Source organism: Ranitomeya variabilis, chromosome 1 (assembly GCF_051348905.1).
Source record: "Ranitomeya variabilis isolate aRanVar5 chromosome 1, aRanVar5.hap1, whole genome shotgun sequence".
Lineage (NCBI taxonomy): Eukaryota > Metazoa > Chordata > Amphibia > Anura > Dendrobatidae > Ranitomeya > Ranitomeya variabilis.
Window position 1 is genome coordinate 722,452,370 of NC_135232.1, and position 12,540 is coordinate 722,464,909.

At 46.4% G+C, this 12,540-nt stretch overlaps 2 protein-coding genes across 3 annotated transcripts in view; both read left to right on the top strand.

Annotated features, from left to right (window-relative positions):
* The window catches only part of TDP1 (tyrosyl-DNA phosphodiesterase 1), a 79,675-nt gene that overhangs the window by 45,470 nt on the left and 21,665 nt on the right, over positions 1-12,540 (top strand). For both annotated transcript variants that reach the window (XM_077267702.1, XM_077267695.1), the window contains exon 13: positions 735-842. In XM_077267702.1, coding sequence (XP_077123817.1) covers positions 735-842 — 108 coding nt within the window. The remainder of the gene's footprint in view (positions 1-734; positions 843-12,540) is intronic.
* Positions 6,157-12,540, top strand: part of LOC143798623 (protein kinase C theta type-like) — a 1,028,586-nt gene continuing 1,022,202 nt past the window's right edge. Inside the window, exon 1 of the mRNA XM_077281120.1 lies at positions 6,157-6,276. The gene's annotated coding sequence lies outside the window, so the exon portion shown is untranslated. The remainder of the gene's footprint in view (positions 6,277-12,540) is intronic.

The following is a 12,540-nucleotide window of genomic DNA, read 5'->3' on the forward strand; positions in this document are numbered from 1 at the left end:
CTGCTTCCCACCCAGGGACTGCTTTGGGATGTCCCATGGTCCTGTGTCCCCCAATGAGGCGACAGAGTAAAGGAGATTTTTGTGTACTCACCGTAAAATCTCTTTCTCTTAGCCTCTAATTGGGGGAAACAGCTCCCACCCTGTTGCCCTTTACGGGCCGTTGTTACTGTTGAGTTCTCATATTGTTCTTTGAGCTCATACATAGTGGCCTTCTTATAGGCATGGTATGTTATTCATGTTACGTTCCTCCTAATGCTTTTGCACAAAACTGGAGAAGGCTGACGCTGTCCAGGGGTGTATACTGCAGAGGAGGAGCCACGGTTAATCTTTTTCAGATTATGCATAGTGTCACCTCCTAGTGGACAGCAGCATAAACCCATGGTCCTGTGTCCCCCAATTAGAGGCGAAGAGAAAGAGATTTTACGGTGAGTACACAAAAATCTCCTTTTCCTGTTTTGTCAGGAAATCCACATTATCTAGTAGTGAAGCATCTAATGAGCGTGTTCAAATGTCAATGTGTAGGGAGGAGGAGCGGATGAGCTATGGCATCCTCTACTTTGACTGGTGGATCCTTTATCTGCTTTGTGTAAAGGTGTTATCAGTCATTGTAATCCTGGCTCTGATAAGGAGTGTGTTAAACTCTTCTTGAAAGAGCAGGAAATATGAAGCAGTCCAAGACTGTATTCTATGGATAATACTGAATTCTCCACTGACCCTGTTCCTTTATATTGCAGCAAATGGAAGGCAGAAACTTCAGGCCGCAGCAGAGCCATGCCCCACATCAAGACTTACATGCGGGTATCGCCGGACTGCCGGGAGCTGGCGTGGTTCCTAGTGTCGAGGTAGAAAGCTGTGTTTATATAATGTGATACAACCTTATATTAGTCTCCTATCCCAACCTCTCAGATCTGTGTAGATAATGTAATAGATGTCCCCTGCAGTCCTATGTAACACCACAGATAACACAGTGAGAATTCTCTGAGTACAGATAATGTAGATGTCACCTGCAGTCCTATGTAGCACCACAGATAACACAGTGATAACTGTCTGAGTACAGATAATGTAGTAATATCACGTGCACTCCTATGTAATAACACAGTGATCATTCGCTTCCATTACTCCAGAAGTCCTCTAGTCAGGCACGTGTTGTACTAATCCTGACAACAACTCAATCACTTGACCTGCAGTGACTTCTCGGGTTGTCGGCTGGCATTGCAGCGCAGTCCTTGTGTTTGCAGCACCCTTTGTCCTGACACAAAGCGTCCCCTCGGATCTATACCGCCTTTTATGTAAGCTGTGTGCGGAACACAATGCAGGCTCTGCTGTACTCGGGAATACATTGATTTATTTGTTGTTTTTGCTTCACTTCCCAAATAAATAGAATCAAGACAATAAATGTCGCCGCTGAATGCCGCCAATAATTTTCTGCACCTGCCGAATATCCGGATGTCCCGCTGAGCACTTGTTGAAATCTTTGTAGCTTAACCCCTTAGAGCAAATGTCACTGGGGTACCCCTGTGTGCAGTGGGCCGTTGTACAGGCTATATACATTCCTAGGGTATCTCCATTTGTATAACAAGCGATTGCAGATTCAAACCTCAAAAAAGGACTAAACAATAGAGTAAAACAATATATAAATATAAACCGCTTGTCCTGCCAATAAAGCAACGTACAGCAATGTCAATGGGGGAAAATAAAAAGTTACAGCTCTTGGAAGGAAGGGAGGGAAAGATGGATGCACAGACAATGGCTTGTATCTTGGCTGCACCCAGAGTAGTTTAAAGGAACAGAATCTGTCATGTTCGTGTAACATTAGAAATGAGCAATGATGTAGCAGAGCGGAGTCTGTCGTTGACCCATGTCAGTAAGGCCGGCGTCACACTGGCGGGTTTTACGGACGTATGAGCGCAGAAAATACACCCGTAAAATACGCATAACACACGGCCCAATGATTCTCTATGGCCCAGCTCCTATCAGCCGTATTTTACGGATCCGTATTATACGGTCTTCTACGGCCGTACAAAATCGCAGCATGCTGCGTTTGTCACCGTATTGCGCAAAAAAAAGTCGCCAATGAAAGTCTTTGGGGGCGAGAAAAATACGGATTACACACGGACCAGCAGTGTGACTTGCGAGAAATACGCATCAGTGTTCTATAGAAAAGCCGGTAATTCAATTGCCGGCTTTTCATTTCTCCTTCACAAACCCGACATGATATGAGACATGGTTTACATACAGTAAACCATCTCATATTCCTTTTTTTTTGCATATTCCACACTACTAATGTTAGTAGTGTGTATGTGCAAAGTGTGGGCACTCTAGCTTGTAAAATAAAGGGTTAAATGGCGGAACAAATTGGCGTGGGCTCCCGCGCAATTTTCTACGCCAGAGTGGTAAAGCCAGTGACTGAGGGCAGATATTAACAGCCCCCCCCCCCCCGGCTACAAACATCTGCCCCCAGCCACCCCAGAAAAGGCACATCTGGAAGATGCGCCTATTTTGGCACTTGGCCTCTCTCTTCCCATTCCCGTGTAGCGGTGGGATATGGGGTAATGAAGGGTTAATGTCACCTTGCTATTGTAAGGTGACATTAAGCCAGATTAATAATGGAGAGGCGTCAATTATGACACCTATCCATTATTAATCCAATAGTACGAAATGGTTAATAAAACACACACACATTATTTACAAGTATTTTAATGAAATAAAGACACAAGTTGTTGTAATATTTTATTATACTGGTAATCCACCTGATGACCCTCGTTCTGTAACAAAGGAAAAATAAAAACTCAACAATATCTCATACCTTCCGACGCGCAGGTCAAGTCCCACGAAGTAAATCCATCTGAAGGGGTTAAATCATTTTACAGCCAGGAGCTGTGCTAAAGCAGTGCTCGTGGCTGTAAAACCCCCAGGAATGAACGGATTGCAGGGGAATGACCTGTAGTTACCTTGAGTTGCGGTGAGGCGCCCTCTGCTGGATGTCCTCATATGAACTCGAGCGTGGGAACTTTTACCATAGATAGAACCATAGATAGAACCTATCACAGCGATCAAAATAAAAAAAATGGTAATTAACCCCCCCCCTTTATCACCCCCATAGGTAGGGACAATAATAAAATACAGAAAATATATTTATTTTTGTTTTTCCGTTAGGGGTAGGGTTAGGGTTGCACTTAGGGATAGGGTTGCACTTAGGGATAGGGTTGCACTTAGGGATAGGGTTGCACTTAGGGATAGGGTTGCACTTAGGGATAAGGTTGCACTTAGGGATAGGGTTGCACTTAGGGATAGGGTTGCACTTAGGGTTACACTTAGGGTTAGGGTTGCACTTAGGGCTAGGGTTGCACTTAGGGTTGCACTTAGGGTTAGGGTTGCACTTAGGGTTGCACTTAGGGTTGCACTTAGGGCTAGGGTTGCACTTAGGGCTAGGGTTGCACTTAGCGCTAGGGTTGCACTTAGGGCTAGGGTTGCACTTAGGGCTAGGGTTGCACTTAGGGCTAGGGTTGCACTTAGGGCTAGGGTTGCACTTAGGGCTAGGGCTAGAATTAGGGCTAGGGCTAGAATTAGGGTTAGGGTTAGAATTAGGGTTAGAATTAGGGTTAGGGTTAGAATTAGGGTTAGGGTTGCAATTAGGGTTAGGGTTACAATTAGGGTTAGAATTAGGGCTAGGGTTGGAATTAGGGTTAGAATCAGGCTATGTGCACACGGTGCGGATTTGGCTGTGGATCCGCAGCGGATTGGTCGCTGCGGATTCGTAGCAGTTTTCCATCACGTTTACAGTACCACGTAAACCTATGGAAAACCAAATCCGCTGTGCCCATGGTGCGGAAAATACAGCACGGAAACGCTGCGTTGTATTTTCCGCAGCATGTCAATTCTTTGTGCGGATTCCGCAGTGTTTTACACCTGCTCCATAATAGGAATCCGCAGGTGAAATCCACGCAAATAACACTGGAAATCCGTGGTAAATGTGCAGGTAAAGCGCAGTGTGTTTTACCTGCAGATTTTTCAAAAACGGTGCGGAAAAATCCGCACACAAATCCGCAACGTGGGCACATAGCCTTAGAGTTAGGGTTGGAATTGGGGTTAAGACTAGGGTTAGGGGTGTGTTGCGGTTAGGGTTGGGATTAGGGTTAGGGGTGTGTTGAGGTTAGTGTTGGAGTTAGAATTGAGGGGTTTCCACTGTTTAGGCACATCAGAGGGTCTCCAAAAGCGACATGGTGCCACCATTGATTCCAGCCAATCTTGCGTTGAAAAAGTCAAATGGTGCTCTCTCCCTTCCGAACCCCGACATGTGCCCAAACAGTGGTTTACCCCCACATATGGGGTACCAGCGTACTCAGGAGAAACTGGACAACAACTTTTGGGGTCCAATTTCTCCTGTAACCCTTGGGAAAATAAAAAATTATTTTTGAGGAAAGAAAAATGGTTTTTATTTTCACGGCTCTGCGTTATAAACATATGTGAAGCACTTGGGGTTCAAAGTGCTCACCACACATCTAGATAAGTTCCTTTGGGGGTCTAGTTTCCAAAATGGGGTCACTTGTGGGGGGTTTCTACTGTTTAGGCACATCAGGGCCTCTGCAAACGCAATGTGATGCCCGCAGAGCATTCCATCAAAGTCTGCATTTCAAAACATCACTACTTCACTTCCGAGTCCCGACATGTGCCCAAACAGTGGTTTACCCCCACATATGGGGTATCAGCGTATTCAGGAGAAACTGGACAACAACTTTTGGGGTCAAATTTCTCCTGTTACCCTTGGGAAAATAAAAAATTCTGGGCTAAAAAATTATTTTTGAGGAAAAAAAACGTATTTATTATTTTCACGGCTCTGCTTTTTAAACTTCTGTGAAGCACTTGGGGGTTCAAAGTGCTCACCACACATCTAGATAAGTTTCTTTGGGGGTCTAGTTTCCAAAATGGGGTCACTTGTGGGGAGTTTCTACTGTTTAGGTACATCAGGGGCTCTGCAAACGCAACGTGACGCCCGCAGAGCATTCCATCAAAGTCTGCATTTCAAAACGTCACTACTTCCCTTCCGAACCCCGATGTGTGCCCAAACAGTGGTTTACCCCCACATATGGGGTATCAGCGTACTCAGGACAAACTGGACAACAACATTTGGGGTCCAATTTCTCCTGTTACCCTTGGGAAAATAAAAAATTCCGGGCTAAAAAATAATTTTTGAGGAAAGAAAAAAATGTTTTTATTTTCACGGCTCTGCGTTATAAACTTCTGTGAAGCACCTGGGGGTTTAAAGTGCTCACTATGCATCTAGCAGGGGCGTAACTACCGCGGTCGCAGGGGTCGCAATTGCGACGGGGCCCGCAGTACTTAGGGGCCCACCCAGTCCAGCAGACTGGGCGGGCTCCTAAGAACTCTAAGCTACAAAATGGGCCGCCGGCCCTTTAAATAATTCTTCCTTACAGGCCCTGCTGCGCGTGCACTCGCGATCACGGGTGGGACTGCACTTGTCCCGCAGCAGAGCCCCTCCACCGCAGAGAGCCGCACACCACTACTATAGCTGCCACTGCTCTGTGCGCACAGGACCTAGGATGAGGTCACAGGAGGGGAGGAGTTGGAGTCACATGATCAAGGGCTTCCGTGTAGTGCAGGACAGTAGTACAGTGCTGTTTGTCATCATGCTGGAGGAGGGTAAGCTTTTGTGTGAGGTCAGGAGGGGTTTGGGTGGATGTAGCAGAGCAGTGTGTGTATGAGGTGTACAGAGCGGAGCCGTGTGTGTATGAGGTGTACGGAGCGGAGCCGGGTGTGTATGAGGTGTACGGAGCAGAGCCGGGTGTGCATGAGGTGTACGGAGCAGAGCCGGGTGTGTATGAGGTGTACGGAGCAGAGCCGGGTGTGTATGAGGTGTACGGAGCAGAGCCGGGTGTGTACGAGGTGTACGGAGCGGAGTCGGGGGTGTACGGAGCGGAGTCGGGTGTGTACGAGGTGTCGCATCTCTGCTTCAGGAAAATGGCCGCCGCGATCTCCATCTGGGCACGCGCGGCATCCTGCGGCCATTTTCCTGAAGCCGCGGCCAGCAGAGCGCCGCTTCTGCGCACGCGCGACCAAAGGAAGATGGCCGTCCCCACCGATCACCAATGAAATGTCGCACATCACGCTATTTTCACTCCCCTGTGCAGTGGATTCGGGACCTTGGGCATGCGCACACCACTACGCCACCAACGGAAAACTAAGCAAGATCTGGGGGAAGACACCACGCCCATCTGACCAGACCAGCCTGATTGACAGGCGAAAACGACTACTTTGGTAACGTATTTCGGCAGCATAGGTGGGTAATCGGGGTCCACAAAATACACTATTGCAATGCACAGCTCAGGCCCTATTTAACAGTATTTTTATCTCATACGGAAAAAACGGGGTGACAGGTTCCCTTTAAGAGAAAGCCAAAATAACCCCGGGACAGAAGGCGAGAGCAGGGGGGAGGTGCGGGACAGAGCCGCTTTAGGCTAGTTTCACACTAGCGTTAACTGCAATACGTCGCAAATGCGTCGTTTTGCCGAAAATACGCATCCAGCAAAAGTTCTTGCTGGATACGTTTTTTCGTCATAGACTAACATTAGCGACGCATTTGCGACGCATTGAGAAACGTCGCGTCCGTTTTGCGACGCTTGGGCGTGTGGTAGCGGACCGTCGGGAAAAAAAACCTTACATGTAACGTTTTTTGCTCCCGACGGTCCACTTTTTCCGACCGCGCATGCGCGGCCGGAACTCCGCCCCCACCTCCCCGCACTTCCCCGCACCTCACAATGGGGCAGCGGATGCGTGGGAAAAATGCATCCGCTGCCCCCGTTGTGCGGCGGAGACCACACTAGCGTCGGGAACGTCGGCCCGACGCACAGCGACGGGTTGTTCCCGACGCTAGTGTGAAACTAGCCTTAGTCAGGAGAAGCTGAGGAGCTGCAGCCGGTTTACATCAGCCACCCCTGTACCAGAGAGGAGATTGTGAGTTGTGTATATGAGCTGGTATCTCTGGTGTGTGTGTGTGTGTGTGTGTGTGTGTGTGTGTGTGTGTGGTATCTGTAGTGTGTGTGTGATATCTGTAGTATGATGTGTGTGTGTGTGATATCTGTAGTGTGTGTATGTGTGTGTGTGTGTGATATCTGTAGTGTGTGTATGTGTGTGTGTGTGTGTGATATCTGTAGTGTGTGTGTGTGTGTGTTATCTGTAGTGTGTGTGTGTGTGTGTGATATCTGTAGTATGATGTGTGTGTGTGTGATATCTGTAGTATGTCTGTGTGTGTGTGTGATAACTGTAGTATGTGTGTGATATCTGTAATATGATGTGTGTGTGATATCTGTAGTGTGTGTAATAACTGATGTGTGTGTGTGTGATATCTGTAGTATGATGTGTGTGTGTGATATCTGTAGTATGTGTGTGTGTGAGGCAGCGGCGTAACTACTACGGTCGCAGCTGCAAGCGGCTCTGGCAGGTCAGGGGGCCGTGAGTCCCCTTGAGCCTGTCTCCCTTATGCTTGTGTCCCCATGTGCCAGTCTCCCTTGCCCATTAGTCCCTGTGTGTCCCCTTGAGCCTGTCTCCCTTATGCTTGTGTCCCCGTGTGCCAGTCTCCCTTGCCCATTAGTCCCTGTGTGTCCCCATGTGCCTGTCTCCTATGTCCCCTTGTGCTTGTGTCAGTCTCCTTTGTCCCCTTGTGCTTGTGTCAGTCTCCTTTGCCCACTAGTCCCTGTGTGTCAGTCTCCCTTTCCCACTTGTCCCTGTGTGTCCCCTTGTGCTTGTATCCCTTGTCCCCTTGTGTCAGTCTCTTGCTCACTAGTCCCTATGTGTCCCCTTGTGCCTGTCTCCCTTGTCCCCTTGTGCTTGTCCCTTGTCCCCGTGTGTCAGTCTCCATTGCCCACTAGTCCCCTTGTATCAGTCTCCCTTGCCCACTATTCCCCGTGTGTCAGTCTCCCTTGCCCACTAGTCCGTGTCCCCGTGTGCCAGTCTCTCTTGTCCACTAGTCCCCGTGTGCCCTTTGTGTCAGTCTCCCTTGCCCACTTGTGTCAGTCTCCCTTGCCCACTAGACCCCTTGTATCCTTCTCCCCTGCCTCCTAGCCCCCATGTGTCCCCTAGTGCCTGTCTTCCTTGCCCCCTTGTTCCCTCTCCTCTGCCCCCTCGTCACCATTTGCTCGTGTCTTTGTCACTGCCCCTGTATGGAGGGGCTGCATTATACTATGAGGGGGGCTGCATTGTATTCTATGGGGCTTACATTGAATTTTATGGCGGGGGGGGCCCCATTTGGAAGTTCGCACCGGGGCCCATAACTTTGTAGTTACGCCACTGGCATCTAGATTAGTTCCTTGGGGGGTCTAGTTTCCAAAATGGGGTCACTTGTGGGGGAGCTCCAATGTTTAGGCACACGGGGGCTCTCCAAACGCGACATGGTGTCCGCTAAAGATTGGAGCCAAATTTTCATTCAAAAAGTCAAATGGCGCTCCTTCCGAGCCCTGCCGTGCGCCCAAACAGTGGTTTACCCCCACATATGAGGTATCAGCGTACTCAGGACAAATTGGACAACAACTTTCGTTGTCCAGTTTCTCCTTGTACCCTTGGGAAAATAAAAAAATTGTTGCTAAAAGATCATTTTTGTGACTAAAAAGTTAAATGTTCATTTTTTCCTTCCATGTTGCTTCTGCTGCTGTGAAACACCTGAAGGGTTAACAAACTTCTTGAATGTGGTTTTGAGCACCTTGAGGGGTGCAGTTTTTAGAATGGTGTAACTTTTGGGTATTTTCAGCCATATAGAACCCTCAAACTGACTTCAAATGTGAGGTGGTCCCTAAAAAAAATGGTTTTGTAAGTTTTGTTGTAAAAATGAGAAATCACTGGTCAAATTTTAACCCTTATAACTTCCTAGCAAAAAAAAATGTTGTTTCCAAAATTGTGCTGATGTAAAGTAGACATGTGGGAAATGTTATTTATTAACTATTTTGTGTCACATAACTCTGATTTAACAGAATAAAAATTCAAAATGTGAAAATTGCGAAAATTTTCGCCAAATTTCCGTTTTTTTTCACAAATAAACGCAGAAATTATAGACCTAAATTTACCACTAACATGAAGCCCAATATGTCACAAAAAAACAGTCTCAGAATCGCTACGATCCGTTGAAGCGTTCCTGAGTTATTACCTCATAAAGGGACAGTGGTCAGAATTGCAAAAAATGGCCAGGTCATTAAGGTCAAAATAGGCTGGGTCATGAAGGGGTTAAGCAGTAGCACAAGTTCCTGTGTACATGGAGGCGTCAGTTGCTCTCAGCTGGAATACGGCTCAGCGACCCTCAAGTATGTGAAGAGTTCAGAGCGGCAAGTGGCGCTCTTACCCCAAGTTTCCATAGCGATGGCAGCGAGATTTCCTGCAGTCTTATATAAAAGATTTTCATTATGGCTTGTCTTTTTTTAATTGTAAAGAGTAACAAAAAATGCAAAATATCATCCTGCAAATACATGGAGCTTGCCGCCATTCACTATCGGGCAGGGAATTCTCACTGGGATGGGGTTGCTAGGAGTCCATGACCGAGGTTCATTTATAATGCTATGTAGTTTGCATGTTGACAAGCGGTGGGTGGGCGCCGCTTATCTGCGGATGCTTGTTTTCTAGGAAATGTACTTCACAAGTAAATTTGTATATCCATTACACTGCAGTACTTATCCTGTATTATATTCCAGAGCTGCACTCACTATTCTGCTGGTGCAGTCACTGTGTACATACATTACATTACTTATCCTGAGTTACATCCTTTATTTTACCCCAGAGCTGTACTCACTATTCTACTGGTGCAGTCACTGTGTACATACATTACATTACTGATCCTGAGTTACATCCTGTATTATACTCCAGAGCAGCACTCACTATTCTACTGGTGCAGTCACTGTGTACATACATTACATTACTGATCCTGAGTTACATCCTGTATTATACCCCAGAGCTGTACTCACTATTCTACTGGTGCAGTCACTGTGTACATACATTACATTACTGATCCTGAGTTACCTCCTGTATTATACTCCAGAGCTGTACTCACTATTCTACTGGTGCAGTCACTGTGTACATACATTACATTACTGATCCTGAGTTACCTCCTGTATTATACCCCAGAGCTGTACTCACTATTCTACTGGTGCAGTCACTGTGTACATACATTAAATTACTGATCCTGATCCTGAGTTACCTCCTGTATTATACTCCAGAGCTGTACTCACTATTCTACTGGTGCAGTCACTGTGTACATACATTACTGATCCTGTACTGATCCTGAGTTACCTCCTGTATTATACCCCAGAGCTGCACTCACTATTCTGCTGGTGCAGTCACTGTGTACATACATTACTGATCCTGTACTGATCCTGAGTTACCTCCTGTATTATACTCCAGAGCTGTACTCACTATTCTACTGGTGCAGTCACTGTGTACATACATTACATTACTGATCCTGAGTTACATCCTGTATTATACCCCAGAGCTGCACTCACTATTCTGCTGGTGCAGTCACTGTGTACATACATTACATTACTGGTCCTGAGTTTTATCCTGTTATATACTCCAGAGCTGCGCTCACCATAATAATTCAAGGTTCTGGGTTTTGGTGGCTGCTTCCGGAGCAGTTCTGCAATGACTATAGTTTGTCTCTTTAAGTGCTGATTTTCCTGTGTGGAGAGATACAATACTTTGTGGGTCTCTAAGCAACAAGCAGCTGATTATATCAAGTCGCAGTATCAGCTCAGACCTCCAGGGGGTGGCGGGTGGAATGGAGCTGTGGGCGGCTTCTGTGGCACTTTTGTCAGCAGCTGGTTTTATTTGTCCTCATCTTTTGCCAGTTTTCGTGGATTGTTTGGCCTTTGTAGGGCCTCTTTGCAGCCTGCATTGCGTTGTTTTCCATGGACCTGCACAGTATCTCCTCTTACATTAGCCCCATTGTCACTCAGCTTTCCTGGATCTGATATACAGCAGGTATTGCACGTCACCAATTTTCTAAGTAAATCTATTTTTCAAAGTGCTATTGACATGAAATTCTCCCCCAAGATATCGGTAACAACCCATCCAATCCACACAGGCAAATAAATCACCATACATGGCCACAAGTTAATAATGAGAAATGACACCGGGAAGCGTATTGAACACGTTACCGAAATGTAATCAATACTTCATACAAAAGCCTTTGTTGGTGATGAATTTTCAAGACGCCCCCTGTATAGAGAAACTAGTCACAGGTGTGATTTTGGCCCATTCTTCTCCACACATCCTCTTCACATACTGAATGTCCCGTGGGCTTCTTCTATGAACTCTGAGCTTTAGTTCCTTCCATACATGTTCCATTAGATTCCGGTCTGGTGATCGGCTCGGCCATTCTAGCAGATTTATTTTCCTTCTCTGAAACCAATTGAGAGTTTGCTCATCTTTCTCTTTGAGATCATTGTCTTGCTGGAATGTCCCCCCCTCATTTCATCTTAATCATCCTGGTAGATGGCAGCAGATTTTTATCAAGATTGTCTTGATACATTTGTACCTTCATTCTTCTTCAACTATATGAAGTCTGCCAGTACCTTATGCTGAAAAACAGCCTCCACACTTCACTGCTGGTATGGTGTTTTTGGGCTGGCATGCAGTGCTTTTTGGCCTCCAGACATGGTGTGTTATGGCATCCAAAGAGCTCAATTTTGGTCTCATCTGACCAGACTATATTCTCCCATTATTTTTACTGGCTTGACTAAATCTTGTTGAGCACACGTTACACGGGCTTGATCATGCTTTTAGTTCAGTAATGGAGTCTTGCGTGGTGAGCATGCATACAGGCCACGGAGGTTGCGTGGTGAGAGTGCATACAGGTCACGGAGGTTGCGTGGTGAGCGTGCATACAGGCCACAGGTTGCGTGGTGAGAGTGCAATACAGGTCACGGAGGTTGCGTGGTGAGCGTGCATACAGGTCACGGAGGTTGCATGGTGAGTGTGCATACAGGCCATTTAGGTTGAGTGCATTACTTATTTTTTCCATGAAAAATTGTACCTGCTGATTCCATGTCTTTCTGTAGCTCTCTACAGTTGTCCTTGGCTCATGGAAACCTTTTTGGTAACTTTTCAATCTTCTTGTTTGAAATCTTGCAGGGAGCACCTGCTTTTGGCCCATTTATGATGAAATTGTGTGTTTTAATTTCCGGATTAAAGCCCCAGAAGTGCTTACTGGAACCTTCAGTAGTTTACAAATTCTTCTGTGACCAATGCCATCAGTATGTTTTGCAACAATAATGTTCTGAAGGTCTTGAGACGTCTCAATGGTTTTCCCCATCATGAGCTGTTTCTTGTGTGACAGCTTGGTAATGAGACTCCTTTATATCGGCCATCAGTTGAACCAGCTGATATTATTTGTCACCAAGTGACAGGATTGCTTTCTAGTTACATTTCAGCGCATGTCAGGACTTTCCAGTGCTTTTATTTTTTAAATTTATGAACATCTATGGTGATTTCTTTACCTGTGTGTATTGGATGGGTTGTTACCGACATCTTGGGGAGGATTTCATG